The 17,810-nt window shown below is 31.8% G+C and overlaps 2 protein-coding genes and 1 long non-coding RNA gene across 9 annotated transcripts in view; 1 reads left to right on the forward strand and 2 right to left on the reverse strand.

The window, feature by feature from the left end:
• LOC145977051 (uncharacterized) overlaps positions 1 to 2,571 on the forward strand; it is a 45,516-nt gene extending 42,945 nt beyond the window's left edge. For 2 of the 4 annotated variants that reach the window (XR_014440395.1, XR_014440398.1), the window contains 2 exons: positions 715 to 1,416; positions 2,071 to 2,571. This is a non-coding gene — a long non-coding RNA (uncharacterized LOC145977051). Of the gene's footprint in view, positions 1 to 714; positions 1,417 to 2,057 lie in introns of all 4 variants that reach the window. The other 2 variants (XR_014440396.1, XR_014440397.1) reach the window with 2 other exon arrangements.
• Positions 2,572 to 6,215: 3,644 nt separating this feature from the next.
• Positions 6,216 to 10,568, reverse strand: Miox (Myo-inositol oxygenase). Of its 2 annotated transcripts, none has more exons than XM_083108709.1 (6): positions 10,415 to 10,568; positions 8,344 to 8,527; positions 7,930 to 8,138; positions 7,291 to 7,427; positions 6,631 to 6,861; positions 6,216 to 6,380 (listed from the first exon to the last, which is right to left on the reverse strand). In XM_083108709.1, exons 1-6 carry the CDS (start codon positions 10,427 to 10,429, stop codon positions 6,272 to 6,274), a joined length of 885 nt encoding a protein of 294 aa, XP_082964835.1. In that variant the 5' UTR covers positions 10,430 to 10,568; the 3' UTR covers positions 6,216 to 6,271. The 2 variants fall into 2 exon arrangements, with proteins under 2 accessions (XP_082964835.1, XP_082964834.1); XM_083108708.1 differs by having other exon boundaries at positions 8,344 to 8,544; positions 10,415 to 10,499.
• A 1,474-nt stretch (positions 10,569 to 12,042) lies between these two features.
• Positions 12,043 to 17,399, reverse strand: Su(w[a]) (suppressor of white-apricot). Of its 3 annotated transcripts, none has more exons than XM_083108703.1 (8): positions 17,112 to 17,399; positions 15,951 to 16,120; positions 15,659 to 15,861; positions 15,356 to 15,578; positions 15,003 to 15,082; positions 13,918 to 14,085; positions 12,482 to 13,767; positions 12,043 to 12,388 (listed from the first exon to the last, which is right to left on the reverse strand). In XM_083108703.1, the coding sequence occupies exons 1-8, from the start codon at positions 17,390 to 17,392 to the stop codon at positions 12,232 to 12,234; spliced, it is 2,568 nt and encodes an 855-aa protein (XP_082964829.1). In that variant the 5' UTR covers positions 17,393 to 17,399; the 3' UTR covers positions 12,043 to 12,231. The 3 variants fall into 3 exon arrangements, with proteins under 3 accessions (XP_082964829.1, XP_082964828.1, XP_082964830.1); XM_083108702.1 differs by having other exon boundaries at positions 12,043 to 12,391; positions 17,112 to 17,395; XM_083108704.1 differs by having other exon boundaries at positions 12,043 to 12,391; positions 16,723 to 17,395.
• Between the last annotated feature and the right edge of the window lie 411 nt (positions 17,400 to 17,810).

Here is a 17,810-nt window from a genome sequence, read left to right on the forward strand (position 1 = left end):
TTTTTGACATTGGAGGACACGAATTTCACCTGTCACGTTATCTTCTGATCACCGCATTATATTTCACGTTAACGGTGCGCAAAAGGATCAGGGACAATTATCTCGAATTTCTTGGAACAAAGACGAGTCAAAAAGAGAGTCATTTACCTGCGAAACATTCTCAGATTATTAAGTCGTACTACCGTTAAGTAGAAAGTGGAAGCAAAATTGCTGCAAATTATCTGTAGATTAGGATCACAGGTTTACGACACCTGTGCAAAAATTTGCACTTCCTAAAACTTTGTAGCTACCTATATGTATAACATATATACAATATTAACATAGGTACAAAATATTATATGTATATTTATGAGTTTTTTAATTACAAATTATCTTAATATTTTGCGTGGAAGTTATGTGCATATATTATATATGTATATGTATATGTATATGTGTATAAAAATTGTGTAAATTATTTAAATTAATTTATTTAAAATAATTTCTACGAATTTTTATTTATTTTCCATTTCTTTTCTCGTGATTTTAAAATTTAAAAAGTGACTTCGTATTATAAATGAATATTTATTGTAATAGTAACTCAATTTTATTTCTCATTACTTAACTTAAACTAAAAGTTAGATGTAAATCCTATGAATTTTAATTCCACAAATTTTTTGCCCTACAAACTCTGAATTTCTCCGCAATGAATTGAGATCCTACGAATCTCTGTTTCAGAAAATTTGCCGTGCAAATTTCCGCGAATTTTAATCCCTATGATAGCGAGCACCCCAGCATCTGTTACGCTGCACCTCATTGTAGTTTAAGGTCTTCGCGACCTTCGGCATGAGTCGACTATCTGGAGGTTGCTGGACACTGCGAGAAAGAAAGAGAGGGAGAGAAGGCATGAGAGAAGGTATCGAGAATCGAGCGCCCCGTGTGTGGGTCTCGGTTACGTGAGGTCGCGTAGGCGTATATGTTTGTGCATGTAGACTCGATATTTCCCAGAAGTCGCAATCGCTTACGAGGTAAAGGTAAGGTTGCATGATTCATGAGCTACGTGACCTACAGCGCTTCCCCGCTTTTTCTTTCTCTGTCATAGGACATACACACACGCGGATGGCGATGCGAGCCGATGCTGGCACAATAATGTCCCGTTAATGTTCCGTAATGCCCTGTAATGCGACCGCTGACTAAGCCAATTTCATCGACACGCAGCTCCAACGTTGCTTAGCGGGGGGGAGGTTCCTTTCGCGATTGTAATCGCGCGCCTCGCGTTTATGCGCACTCGCGGCCGCGCTCGCTCGTTCCCTTCATCGCGGAATCACTAATTGGAGTTCCAGGTAAGTCACCTGCGTCCATAGGAGCGCCGCGGGAACGATTTATCGCTTTGTCACGATTCCTATCTCTCTGGTTGCTTCATCAATCCCGAATGCAAAGGTAAATTCTGGCGAAAGAGAAGTTTAGAAGATTATATTTTATAGTCCTGTAAAAATATTACGAATAATAGTTTATCACATGTAATTAGAATTACAAATTTAATTTTGATTTTGATTTTAATCTTAAGGGACTAATGGGTCGCAATCAAAGTTATCTTGATTTCTTATTTTTATATGTATTTGATGTTACTTTCATTTATTTATTTAAACCTTAATGTACGCTGTGCGATGCTATTTTTATTTTTATGTAATTTTAAGTAATATTAAGTTTGATTATTGTTATTCTATTCTTGTAATCTATTTTATAATCTCTATTTTATTTTACTCTTTATATACCGTCAGAGATTATACTTTAGATAAGAAAGTTTGAAAAGTTCATTTACACTCCGTAAAAATTACAAATGTAAAATTGAAAGTCATCCAAAGTCGAAAGATACGGATTAAGAAATAAAAAATAAAAGAAAGAATTATACGCTAATATGTTACAATTATGAATATGTAATATTAAATATAGAAAATTGAAAAAATATTCTTTAATTATTAGATATATAATTTTATCTTAATATAATATATCTAATATAATTCTAATATAAATAGATATTACCATTATTTTAAATATTAAATTTGCTACTTTATTATAAGACTATTGTTTTAGCCACGTTTCAAAAACGAAATAATGGAAGAGTTGTTCAAGCTTAAACGAGATCAGGGTCGTCGAGAATCTCGAAGAGGACGAATCGCGCGGGGGTTCTGACGAAAGGAAGTAATGCTGTGGCGAAACCACGAGGCGGAAATCATGCGGAGACGAATATCGAAGTTCCGTGAGGCGAAGACGACAAGGAGCGCCGGCAGCGAATGCCGATGGATCTACTAAAAATAAAGAAGCCCCTTCTCGACGGAGAACGGTAACGAACTCGACCGACCGATCGCATCTTCGAAGTAAGGGACCGTCGTGAGAAGATACAGGAATACATTTCGTTGCAACGAGCTCTGCATTCTTTTATAATCGGAAATGTTATTGTCGTAAGGATTGTTAAAATGTGTTATTGAAAATATTGAATATATAAATTAAACTTCTAATCTTGTGTTATTTTTTTATATTATATTTCTTTTTCATTTCATTTCATTTATAAATTCGTTTCGTTTATAAATATAAAATTTTATTTTTTTTATCATGTATAATTTTGTCTCAAAATTTATCTTACTTTTGTAAATTTTAATAAATTCTAATTTCTTAATTTCTTAATAAATTCTTCATATTGGCAATTTTTCTCTCTCTTTTGCAACGAAATAGAGGCACAAGCATAGTGATCGCTTATTATATTAATTTTTATAAGACAAAAAAATTATCTTCTTGCAAACACATTAATAATTTCTCATAGAATCATTCCAACTTTTGTTAAATCTCTACAATAAAAAAGAGTTTAACAAAATTAAGGAAAAAATGTACATAGCAAGTAATTAATTAAGGTAAGTGAGGCGGTGAGAAAGTAGAGTAATATAGATATATATGTACATATATGATAATACAAATTTAATTAAAAAAATTACACGAAATGTATGTCGCATTTTCTTCACTTACGCGTAAATGTACTTTCCTCATATATACATATATGTATATACATATATGATGAAATGTGTCAGCGCAACTCCAGCATTACACACCTTCACGCATTGAAAGATCGATGTAACCTCATTTCAAGTTGAATAACTATATGGTTATATGGAACCTATACCTTTTATTACATTGTATGTACACGTCCCAGATTGGTGAAGGGACCCAATCCCCTTTCCCTTCGCGACCTCTACGAAAATGCACATCGCGATGCAGAACAGAAAACCGACAATTACTCTCGAGGCGGGTCGATTCATTAATAAACCGGAATAATTCCACCCCGAGTTCTTTAACGAGTTGCAGTTAATAACGTCAATTAGACAATACAATTGCTTTTCGGATCTCTTTCCGCGGCGATCAGAGATCGATGAGACCATAAGAATATTGCAATGTATCAAAGTTCATATAGATTATATAATATTATGCATAAAAAATATGAGAAGTATTTTTATAGTGAAATCGTGTTTCTTACTTCTGTATATAGATTAAAAAAGATACAGTCTTTAATTTAAGAATTTTTTAAGCAAAGTGTCATGAATCACACGTGTCATCCAGTCAGTCAATGAATATGTATTACGCCCACACACATACAGATAGATTTTTCATGATCAACTTCTGACGCGTAATTACAGATTCTTTCGAGATCCAAATAGGGCGATGACATTAAAAGAGATGAAAATTTTACACGTGCGTGTTTTAAATGCCTCGTGAGATTGGCAAAGGTATATAATTGCGAAACAATACAATTAGAATGTATGTATTTTATATGTGCACAACTCGCTTGTTAAACATAACCGACAATTATCCCATACAAAACAACGGTTTACGATCGATCAATTCGCTCGTTAATAAGATTCGTACACAGGTACTCTACGAGAAAGAACCCCTGAATTAACTTTTCTTATAACTTTTATTGAAAGGTTATTGTACATTAAATATATTTTTCTACATAGATAATCGTCCATAAAGATTATCTCGTATAGATTTAAATGAATAGAATATTTATATAAATGATTTAACTTTTTTTATGAAGAATAGTATCTTGCAATTACTGTGGTGTTCTTAATAAAGCTTCTCTTTTCCTTTCTCATTAAATAATAATAAATCTTAAAAAATACATTTTAATAATCTAAATCTATATTGAAAAATAAACTAAAAATTATAAATTATAAATTATAAATTAGTATAATAAAAATAATAATAAAAGTAAACTAAAACTAAAAAAATAATAGAAAGAATTAATAATTAAAATTAATAAAGAAAACGAAATTAAATAGTTTCGAATATAAAATTAAAAATAAATTACTATAATTAAATTACGTAATCACTAAAATTACATTAACAAATTATATAATTAATGACTAAAAATAAATAATTACAATTATTACTTACTAAAAATAAGTGATTACAATTATCTTTTTAAATGTAGAGAGAGAACTCTTCATAATATAAAATCTTAAGCTATAATTTTTTTACTTCATATGTTAACTTTAACTTTGTATATAATTATTTGCAAAAATTGAAATACACACATTATCCAAACAACTTTTTTACTTCTACGTTGTTGCTTTTACTCTTCTCCATATTGCTTTCATGCATTTTGCAATTATCTATATAATATATCATGCAATTTGGAAATTTCTTCATTTCCAGTATGCGAAAGCAAACATCGCGAAAATATAACTGCAAGATGAGATGTTATTGTGTGCATATGTGGAAACATATGATAAAGAGGCTGCACCCTATTATGGTAGCGCGACGCTGTTAGCATACCGGTGTGTCGTCTAGCACAGTAGATTGTGTCCGGTTTATTGAAAACTTCCTAGGTACTTTCACACATCGATGGACAGCCGTGTGTGCCAAAACTTTAGCTTCTATCGTATTCATAATATGTGATGAGTGTGACAACGCACGGAATAGCACGTGTCACTAACTATGTACCACCCTTGAACGGGACTTTACTAACTGTAACGCTCTAGATTACGCTCTCGTGATAGTAATTATAATAAGAACAACTTGTAAGATCGTGTGTAAAATCGTCGTATAAAAATATATCGAAAATAATACAGTTAGTTCGTTTTTATACGCGGAAACTAAAATATAATTAAGGAGTTGCTTAGTTTTAAATCTCACAAAAAACTGTAAAACATCTTACGAAGAAAAAATATTTTATTTCAAATCTTTCAGCAAAAGTGTTTCCAAGTTCATTATGGCCACTACTAAGACAAACAATTTGCACATTATCATTATGTATTAATATACAATAGAACAATTTATATTGATCAGATCGAATTAATTAATTACATATTTTCAAATAAATTTTATATCGTTTAATTATGATAATGACGGACGAATTATGTTACACCTCACAGTGACCTTACGCATAATTTATCATCTGAACGCGAATATACTGATAAAAAATCAACAAACTAGTTCCTGGAGAGGACGAATTCTTCGTTCGAGGTAGCTGCCTGGCTCGTGTGAATCAAGCTCCCCTTCGCGCGTATCGTTTAACTTTAACGGATTACTCACCTAATCGAGACAACCGCGATCTTTATCATTACGTCAGTCAATGCGTAGGCCTAATCAATTTTATTCGCCTAAAAGCTTGAGTGCGTATATTTTCGGAATGTGCGTAAGCTCGAGCGCTCCACGAACTGTGCACCGGAATCTTCGAACTCGCGCATAGAGATCCCTTCCGCAGAAGGATGTCATAAATTATGCCATAAATTATTGTACAATAACACATACTCGCGGTCGAAATATATATTATATTTCTTCGTAATCGAAAAAATTAATATATATATAATTATATATTATAAGAAATTAATAAATAACAATTGCGAATTATACATTTCGAGAGATTCAGCAAACACTTAGTTATATTGTTTGAGTTATTCGATTTGTAAATTTGTTTATATCTAATATTGTTTAGATTTGCTTACATGCTTGATTGTTGTTTATATTATATTTTAACATATTACATAATATGCATAATTGTAACATGAAAATAGTATCAGTATAAGTAACCAGTATAATTATATGTATTAGTTTTATTAAAATTATATATACGTATTAGTTTTATTAAAATATAAAAATTATATTCAGTTATTTTTATCAAATACGTATTTATCTATATGTGTCCAAGGATAAAATAAATTCATATTATTTGCGTATAACATATCCTCATTTAAAATATCATATTTTGAATATTAATATAACCGAAACAAGAAGATAACTTTTACCATTCAATCACACCGGGAATATATTTATCGATCAATTTCTCATAGTAGGGCCATAGTTTTTCAATGTCAGGTACGGCGTTGCTCTTAGTATAAAGATCAAATTTGCTGCAAAATTGTTAATAATTTGTAAATTAATCCAATACTATTTCTTCAGATTTTTAATAATTGCTCATAATTTAAATTAAATATAATAGCAATTTTTAATAAAATTCATAAAATCAATTTTTTTGTTCCTTAATTTTATTGTATTCAAATCTATAATTATGCAAGTAATAATTTTTTTAATTAACGTGTCTCTTTTTATGTTTATTATACTTCACTATGTTAAAATAGTCGTGATATATTTGATACTTACTTGAATTCCACAACCCATTTTAATGTCTTGTAATCTTCCGAAGAACAGAAGTGCATGTAATCACCACCGGCATGCCAAGGATAAAAGGAATGATAACGAATCATAGCCAAAGCCTCCTTCGGTAATTTACTCTTGTTGTGTACAAGTAAGCGATACAAGTATTCATCGTGGCCCCAAGACATCATTAAATTAGATATTCCGCATTGGGGTTTGTACATGCCGTATTTTGTACTGCAAAATATTATAAAAAAATAATCTTAATATATAGGTGATATATTTGCAATTATTACATTTTATCCCATATTTCCAGCATTTTCTTTCGATATTTAAAACTTTGTGTGGATTTTAAAGTTATTTTGGTACCACAATTTTTTCTCCAAAATGCTTTATTATAAAAATGTTTTACTTATATTTATCCTTCAAGTCGATCGTATCTTTTTTGCAGTTGATAATGAAAAAATTAATTTTGTTATTCTATGAGAATAAAAACATTGAAATAAAAAAAAGAGTACTTTAATAAAAAAAAGTAAGAAAGAAACATAAACTATTTCATAAACTATTTCTATCTTCACTTTTTGTTATTTTCAACTAGATGACATATTTGTGTTTTCACTTTAAAAATGCGAATTTAAAACTGATATATACATTATTAAAACATACTTATAACGAGGATCTTTGCCATCGGGATTATTGTCGAAACTCGTCGCTCTGTACACGATTGAATCACCCCAGGCACAACCGACAGGGAACGTGTCACCCACTACAGCCCATTGCGGTTCTCCGTAAAATGCCATCACCTTTGTGCACAATTAATTTTGTTATCCGATTGGATATTGATAGAATAGTAACCTGACCGCACGCATATATTTTTTTTGAATTTATTAAGTTATACAGAAAAAAATGTGTCTCATGTCTCGCGCATTAATTTTTAACAATAAATTCTTCGATCTGAATTGCTCATCATTTATCACAACTTTTTACATAGTAATTACTTTTCAGATTAAAATTCTATTAAAATAAGCTATCTACCTAAGATTAGCTGAATTTAATTTTTTATTCATTTGCATCTCAAGAGAAAGAATTTAATCTTCGAAATAATCCAATAATCGAAATAATCCGCTTTTGAATCGCTTGTAATTCGAAAATTTCCATTAAGAAAAGATATCGACTTCATATTTAAAGATTGTCATTAAAAGGATATTTTGTATCTTTTTAAGACATCTTTCTTTATTTTATTGTTATGATAAATTATATATTTATTATAGGATGCGCATTATCTACTTTTATATTCTATATTACCTTTCCAACGTCGTGAATTAAGCCGGTGAGATGAAACCAATCTAGATCTGGATGTTTTTCTCTGATAGACTCTGCAGTTTGAAACGCGTGAACAATATTAGGCAGATTAGTGTCCGGATCGCTTTCGTCGACGAGGTCGTTTAGTTTGAGCAGGGCATCCTTTACCGTCATCTTGAATTTATTAAATTGCAGCCAATCTTTCATACGAGCTGTAAAAGGAACAGCGATTTTACCACTTTTTTAACATGCCTTCGTCTTTCTGATTATATTCGGAGTAATAAATAATTATAAGACGTCAATCAATCGTTCAAATTATTTAGAGACGAACATCCATTAATCAACATTCAAGGCAAATAAAATGTGCAATTTATAATGTGATATAAAAATGATGTACATAATTTCTTATTTACTAACATTTCACAAACTCGACGGTTTGATTGGAGTGCATCAGCTCGTAAGTTCTGCGAACGCGTTCCTTGATAGAATCTTCAAGATCTTCGTCGAATTTCCGGAATTCATTCTGCAATTTTCCGGCATATATCGGCTCGGGTCGAAGCTGTTCCGACGGGTCCAACAACTTAGCATAGTTACGATTTTGCTGCGGCAAATCAATCACTTTTAACAATCGATCAAAAAAAATTTGCATCTTTCATATTTACTACATCTTATTTTTTTTACTACATATATTATTACCAACTAAAAATATGTATAGTTTGATCATTTGGCAAAATTTAAGTATTAAAATCTAGGATGCTTTATTATAACAGCATATTTTCTCTTTTATATTCACTTTTGAAAATTAATATTTTATATATTCGTACAAAATTTTATTTTTAAATATGTACTCTCTAAAAGTGAATCAGTGTATTATCACTGTAATCAGTGCTGTACTTATAACTGCTTGTAATCAGTGAGTATTTACTGTTTTTCAGTGATAATACACTGATTCACTCTAGTGAAAGTAGTATATACTACAAATATTTATATAGATATATTTTATATTTATATAGATTAAAACGACTGACTTTGCGACATAATATTTATCTTTTGTAAACGGAAAATTTAAGGATCATTTTAAAACTTTGAAAAGAATACGTTAAGAATATTTGTTTTATATCATTTGACAAAATATATAAAAATATTCCATAATTTGTGCAGTAAGTATTCCATAGTTTGTTGCTATCAATTATGAACTTATCGAGCGCCATTATCTTATGAAAATAAAAAAATATTTTAAATAACATCAATGTAAATAAGTTTTCCTTTGTAGTAGCTAATGATAAAACAATCTATGTCTTTCGTATAATACACTATTATGTATTGGTATTGCACAATGCTAATAAAAATTAAATTTTGAATTAATTTTTTTACATACTCTAAAAGTGAATCAGTGTATTATCACTGTAATCAGTGCTGTACTTATAACTGCTTGTAATCAGTAAGTATTTACTGTTTTTCAGTGATAATACACTGATTCACTCTAGTGAAAGTAGTATATACTACTTTCTCTAGTAGTGAATCAGTGTATTATCACTAAAAAACAGTAAATACTCACTGATTACAAGCAATTACATATATGTTACAAATTACATATGTGTGTTTTCCCTCAATATAAAAATAAAATAAAAGAAAAAGAATCTTTTCGGACCTTTATGATCATTTTTTTTCAATCTCAAAATATGTAAGATATTTCTTCTAAAGTCTGATTTATTTCAAGTAAAAATGTATATAAGTATCTTTCTCTATATATAAGTATCTTTATAATTCTAATCTCTTTTAGCGAAGATCTCGCTTAATATGCAAAAAGATAAAAAAAAACGAAATTTGCTTAGATTATATTGCGTCAATATTTAACTATTTACTACATATCTAAAAAAATAGAGCATAGATATTATATGTGTTCATAAAAATTTAATAATACAATTTAATTTAAAAATAATGATTTATGACGCAAATCGCGGTGATCGATAACACGATAAAGAGCATTATATGTGCAATAATTTTATTAGCTTTTTTTTAAAGCTTTTTAAAGAAAATATTTCGAAATGTCATAGATGTATGTGAATTTTCCATGATATTAAAGATAAATTATATCTCTAAAAAAGAAGGAATTTTATCTAATATATCTTAAAAAAGCATCAAATAATAATGTTGTTAAAAAATGTATATATATTTAACAATAATTCTAACTAATTTTTAGAGATCGAGTTTTTCTGTCAGATTTTCAATATGATTTATGAGATAATATATTCATATGAGATAAAATTTTTGAAATAAGATAAATTATGATAATTGTAAAGCAGCAAATATTCGTTACATACAGCAAATATGTACAGAAATTACTAAGAAAAACCTAGTTATTTATAAAGGAATCAATATATATATATAGAAGAAAGTAGTTTTTCGTGATACTACAATATTGAATTTATTGCAATTTTGAATTTTTGTTACGAAATTCCATCGAAAGTGCAATTGGGGTACTTACAGTCGTAACGGACATCCTGTAGCTGTTGACTACTAATGAAAATGCAACTGCCGCCTGTTCTATCCTGCATGTGACTTATAAAGTCGAAGACAGTTCACCCTTGATCCCCTTATCGCCTAACTGGTAAGTCACTCGCACATGTGTCAAATCATGCCACTATATCGTATATATACATTTTTCCCCCTCCCCCTCTTCTCTTTCTTGTACAACTCTTGTGATTAATATAGTACGAAATTCAAATCAAAGTTAAAATCAAAGTTCATTTCTTAGATAACATAATATCATAATAATTATCATTATTTTGTTTTTAATGTGATGATATAAAACAGTAAAATGCAGAAAATGGAATTGATATAGCAGGCTATCATTTATCGTTATGAATGACATTCTTTATATAATGAAAGAAATTGTGGCGCGTATCTCTTTTATGAGCGATTTGAAAAAAATTTACGATTGGAATATTTTTATTTCAGCGATCTAATTTCAATGAAGGTCTTATGTATGTTCGTCCGCTCATTAATTGAGAAAAATCGTAAATCTTATGTACAATAATGAAATAATCCTAAAAGTAAAAAATAAAAAAAAATATTCTAATAAAAAATATTAATAAAAATTTGATAATTTTGAGGAAACGATTGCAGCTATTTGTTTGTGAATGACCATAAAACAAGATGCAATTAGCGAAACAAATAGAGATGCCGAGAATAATATGTCTAAAAATAGGCTAAACCATCTACCCATAAATCTGCAATTTATTACATTGATAATAGTGATTGTTCATTTAACCGTGTTAAATTGGATCGATTTGCTATGATGATCAGTTGACACTTGACGCGCAACAAAAACATGCGAAAAAAGAAATGATGTCAAACATATAATATAATTGACGTCGTTCTGTTGTAAATGGATTCAATTGCCGCATTATGGGTTACGCGTGGTATTTGCGTTTCAATCTTCAGATATTTTGTTGATATCGCACATCGCACACACACATAAATGTTGCAGTAAATGCACACGTAAGTAAAACGATATTTGCATTTGTTTATTATTGAACTTACGTAGTGCATGGAAATATCTAATTTGATAACCCCTTTAATATTGCATAATCGTTTTATACTATAATCAGGAAACTTTTATGTTTATATGTTTGTACAATCAATATTTCTGTGAGATTTACCTTAATACTTCTTTCTCTCTCTCTCCCCCTATTATCAGATTTGGAATAGCAATTTTGAATTTAATTTCTATTTTATATTTTTTTATCACACAATGCATCTTATGTATTTTTCTTTCTATTTTAATAGGTATTATTTTACTTGTAATGTATCGATAACAATCATGCAAAGCGTTAAAATCACTTTTGAAAAATAATCTTTGTATATATTAAATAAATCGGAATTTAGAAAATTTGGAGATGGAAAATATGATAAAAATTTTGATATGTACGTACTTTAAGCAAACCGGAATTTAGGAGAAATTTGGAGATGGAAAGTATGATAAAAAGTTTGAATTTTAAGACATAGATAAATAACATCAAAAAATGATATTATCATTGAAAGAATACATGACAAAAGATATGATCGACGATGAAAAAATATACACGTATATAAATGGCATAAGAGATGTAATTTGTAATAAACACGTTTAATGATAATTAAGGAGCAAATAAATTTTTTTGTATTACTTTGTGACAAAAATTGTATCAAATTTACCGTCACACAATATATACGCAATTATATATCTTACGTATATTCATTTTATGTACGTATATACAACATTGCTTGACACACTTATTTGAATCAAGCAGATAAATGTCATCAAGGCGAACTCGAGTCCGAGTAACTCGTGTTGCTCCCTCGGTGTCGTACATTGTGTCGGTGTCTATGCGAAGGACTACGCGAGCGCGATCTATGCGAAGACGATTTCTTGTTCTTCTTGGAACGATGGGAACGTGAAGAGCTGGAGCTATCGTAACTGCTAAAAATATACATGCACACATACATTTTTATAAAAATAAAACACTTTTAAAAATATTTCAAAGTTAAAAAATCAAACAATTTTAAATACCTTCGATGAGAACTTTTCTTTTTCTTGTGTTTTTTATGCAGTTTGTGCCTGTCCGTGCGACTTCCGCTTCGACTTCTGGAACGCTGTCGTGATCTTTTGCCGCTCAAGTCTGCGCTCTTCAATCGATCCATTAAGGAATTCCCACATGTCTTCGTATCATGCGAGGATTTATCTTTATTTTCTTCAGCGAGAAGTGGCGATGGCACAGAATACACCTCATCGGAATCATCTTTTCGGGAGTTTTGATTTACTGTGATAGTGGTAGAACCGGTCTTGGATATCGGTGTCTGGATGTGACTGAGAAAGATGGCAGCTTTTTTTTTCCTCTCAAGTTGTAACTGTCGTTCCTTGGACAATACCTTATCTCGCGCGGCCGCCATCAACTTGTCCTTGAGTCTGTCTTCCTGCGCCTGTTTGTGCCTGATCTCCTTCTGACAATCTTCTAGGATATCATCAGTGAGATCCACCAATTCTTTGTCGTCGCTCTTCGGTTTCTTGTCCGATTTCGGCGGATCCTTGTCTTCGGTCGTGGGAATCGAAGAATCAGCAATACTACTCTGGGGTGAACCGGGTTTAGAATTCGCGTCCTTTTTGTCATCGTCAATCTCTTCGTCACTTTCTTCCAACGGTAACGCGTTTCTTTTCTCGATCACCGTGCTTTCTCCATCTTTCGGCTTTTTGATGGAGAACGATACGGTGGTGATCTGTTTTGCGGATCCCGTATTCTGTTTCGTCTTTGTGTCCCCATTCTTCTTCTTTGCCTGTATCATCTTTACCCGCTTCTGCACTTCTTCCATTCGCTGCTGCTTCTTCTGCAGTTCCTCTAATTTTTTTTGCTTTTCCTCCTGCGGTTCTTGCTTTTGCAACAGCTTCTCCTCCGTCAACACTTTTGGATTTATCGCGCCCTCGTATATCGTCAACTTGTGCGCATAGTAACCATGATACTGATGTGACAGTTCTAAGAAATTGAATCTAGAATCTCCTTTATTTTTAACGATCGTCTCAAAATCACGACCATTTTTCGCCACATAACTCGCCATCTTATCGATGATGATTTGCACATCTGCTGGAGGTACAATAAAGGAAGGTCTGCTAAGTGGCTTTTGTGCAGGTATTCCGTACGGTACCAAGGGCGATGGTGTTTCCTTGGTTGATGTAGTTTGCGTCATAGTCGCGTCGCTTGACATGGTTGACATGTTGATAAGTTGTGATTGCATCTGTCCGTTTGGCCCATATATAACTGGACCGTGTGAGTACTGCATGGGTGTGGGATAAGGAGGATAAGTCTGAAAAAAAAATTATAATTAAAATAATAAAAATTAAAGTAATTAAAGTAATAAAAAAATAACGAAAAAAAAAGAAAAAAAACACTGAATATTTCGCTAATTTTATCGATATATTCTGCTATTAAGATGATGCCTCCAAATTATACATACCTGTGGTGGCATTGGATGATAGTATCCAGCCGACGGCATCGGCTGCACCGTCGGGTCTAATATCTGCGGTATCTTGGATGGCGGTGGTTTTCCCGTAATCTTATTCACGAGCATGGAATACGCGCAATCCGCTGATGGTTTGTATTGTATGCTCGGTATGCTAGGCGCCTATAAAAATGAAAAGAATATTTTTTATATTAATTTTGCATTTAGTTTAAATTTGTATTTTTCTACAATATTTATCAAAATAAAAATTGAAGAAATATATATTATATATTTTTTCTTAGTTTTAGAAATAGTTTATATGTAGATAATAGAAAATAGCAAAGTGCGTGTATGTGTGTGTGTCTATTTCTAAATATACAAAATTACAAACAATAATTACAATAACTATTAAATGAATATATATATATATATATATATTTTTTTTTTCAGTTATATATTAATCATAAAATAAGATTCTTTTTTATATACTAAGACTTTTATTTACAACTTATGCATAAATGAAACTTTTATGTTAAAATATAAGCTAGGAATTTTATTTTTTGATCAATTCATGTAATAGTATTTATAAATACTAATATTATATTTTTCATTATATAATGCACAAAGAATCTTAATTCTATTTGATTATATTTTAATCACTTTATTATGTCTGTGTTAAAACAATAGAATTACAAAACACTAACCATATATGCATTTATTATATTTTTGATATATTGTTATTGACACATTATGAACGAAAGCGCGCGGAATAAAAGGATTATTTTAAGGAATAGTTTTAAACGAATAAATAAAATTGTATGAGAATACATTAATATCCAATGCATACCAGAATCAGCCCTGGAAGCAGAAATATTTGACACATAAATTAGTATTGCAGAGTACTATTAACATTTCATCCTATGATCCGTGAATTTTGAGAGCATTATTCTAAAAGTAATTCAGTGTGGTCCAGCAAAGGTCTTCCACATTTTGAACTACTCCGAACACAAATTCTTCCACATGAGAGGGATCACTTATACATTTTTAAGAACAGATTAATGTATAGCGTGCAAATAATCTGTACATGAGTATAAACTTACCGCTTCAATCTTGGTAAATGATGGCGCAAGACTTGGATGTAGATACGATTCGTCATCTTGGTCTGACTCATCCTCAGATTCTATTAGTAAAAAAGAAAGATAACGATAAGAATCACGTATATCTTTCAGAAATCATTAAAATAGATTATGCATAGTGATTACCAATTACATAAAGTATTAAGTATTAACAAAAATTTATGGCAATACTTACGGCAAGAAAAACTAAGTAGAATCAAAGTAGGTGTGGGTAATCAAATCCTGCTTTATGTCGCTTCAATTACTTCAACTCAATAACGTCAACTTCAATGTAATTACTATAAGACATCGTTTGTTATAGAAAATAAAATGCGTACCGGATTCTTCTTTCTCAGGCTGCTTTTCGGGATTATATTTTCCATTCTTGATAGCATCGAGGACAAACTTGTAATACTGATGGAGTGGCTCGTCTATCGATAGGAACGCAAACTGCGGATTATTTGCCTGTTTCGTTTTTATCAAGATTTCCAATTGGCTTCCGTGTTGACTTATAAACAGCGCCGTTTTCGTTATAATGGCACTCAATTTCTGTGTCTCCGGCTAAACACATGAAATTAACATATCTTTATTTAAACATGTTATATTGACAAAAGTGTAATCAATAGATAAATAATACTTACCAGAATCATTCCTTCGGGAATTTCCAATTCGGGAGGTGGTACGAACGCCTGATCTTCCTCTTGCGAGCCCTCCGATTGTTTCGGACTCTGAGAGTCCTCGCCGGAAGCCTTCTGATTGTTTTCATCTTCATTGTAATTATATCCTACTTGATTGTACGAAGATTCAGAATCCAATGCTTGATGTAATCTTTTTATTTCCTCTTCTGCAATAGACATGTTTTTATAATATATATTAGACTATTATAACAATTAAAATATAATTAAAACGTGTTTAGAAAAAAAGATATATTACCATGATACATGGATTCTTCCGCATCATTGTTGTAGAGGGATCGATAGCGCTCCTCGTCGCAAAGTTGTTCAACTTTCAATTCCTCTTCGGTAAGTATCGTCCGTTGATCAAAACCACCTGGTGGTGGCTCATGAATCCGTAAGTCAGCCAGTGCTCCTCGTCCATCGTATCTATACACATACAATACAATCATTAGAGACGGAAGATGATATCGTTTCAGATTGATGTACACGGTTGGCCACGGCATCTGTAAATTTAAGAAATAAATTCAAGAAGTAAACCCCACCAAAGGAATTTCTCTGAAATAAAATAGAGTTGTAAAGGACACCTTGCGCAATGTTTTTATCTCAGTTATCGCATGTTTTGTGAACTAAATATCACAATATAAATGTATTTGCGATATATAATACATAAAAGCATAGTTTCTGCTATATATTTATGTTTATCTTTAAATTTTATGTTTATCTTTAAATTTATGAGATCTTTAAATATATGAAACAGATTTTCTTCTAAATAGCTATTTACACTATATACTTAAAATAAACATGACAAAATATGAATATTGTGCAGTATTACTCCAGTATCGATACAAATAAATTTGGATGCGTATACATATGTGTGTATACGTAGCATCGACAAATTTATACGTAAGAATGACCTATGCACTTCCTGAGACAAAGCTGAGTCTAATGTGCTAATACATACCATGCTGAGCGGTCGTATAATACCTACAACCGTCAGCTGCCACTTGTCTCTCTACGCTGTGTCTCACCTTGCTGTTGCATAGACGGCCAGCCATAAGCGCCGCATCACGAGAGCACCTGATTCTACGCCCGTGCAGAGCGCATAAATCGCGCTGCCACACTGCGCGTTTCACAGCCGAGATAACACCTGCGGAAGCCTTAAACAGTCTCCAGTTTGCTTATCCAGAGATTAATGATGGAAGAGAGAGAGAAAGAGGGACCCTTTTTTTTTTGCTTTTAAATGTAGCACTTGGCGCTTGGTGTTGACTTTTGTTTCAATTTTTTTTTTGTTTTTTTGTTTAAGTCAATCATTTTCATCGGAGATTTAACGTGACATTATGTATGATGCGTAATCTTATATGCAGGAGGAGAAACAAATATCCTAGATGAGAAATTTGTCTAGGTTAGAGAAACGGACCTGTCTATCTTCAATGCGCTATCGCCCATCCATGGTATCAAATGTTTTCCCTGATCAATCATTTTCGCCTTGTCATCATCGCGAAATAATTTGCAGCTATATCCAAACACCAACAGCTCCTGCGGTTCCTCGTCGATATTCTTTTTACGCAGAATGCCCGAGTCTACCATCCACCGTTGGCTTTTCGACGCCGCCATTTTCTGACTGCAATTGACCCGTGACACCCGTGAGCCGTGAGATGAGATTGCGAGACCACTTCCGATTTCCGATCTGATAAACATCGCGCGTTTCGGGAAGACGCCAGCGCCGCTTTTATACCGGAACCGGAATTGCCCGAACCATCGAAAGCATTATTAAAGACGGCCAACCATGGGTAAATTTTCGTCACGTTCAGGTGGACTTGATGGGCCCGAACACCGACGAGATACTATTAAGGCCCAATTCCACAACTCACTTTAACCGAAGTTTAACTCGTTAAAGGAGGATTTACATTGCGTCCAATGTCTGATATATAACGTCTGATTGGATACAATGGGCTTTGGACGCAATGTAAATCATCCTTTAACGAGCTAAACTTCGGTTAGAATAAGTTGTGGAACTGGGCCTAAAGACCGATGGTCTTATGGGACTAAAGCCCTACGCACAATAGGAAAAATATTAAATATTAAATATTTTTCCTATTGTGCGCAGGGCCTTAGC

This window comes from Camponotus vicinus, unplaced genomic scaffold, assembly GCF_025532165.1.
Source record: "Camponotus vicinus isolate PSW18456_S1 unplaced genomic scaffold, iyCamVici1.0 SCAF_9, whole genome shotgun sequence".
In the NCBI taxonomy this organism is placed as follows: Eukaryota; Metazoa; Arthropoda; class Insecta; order Hymenoptera; family Formicidae; genus Camponotus; species Camponotus vicinus.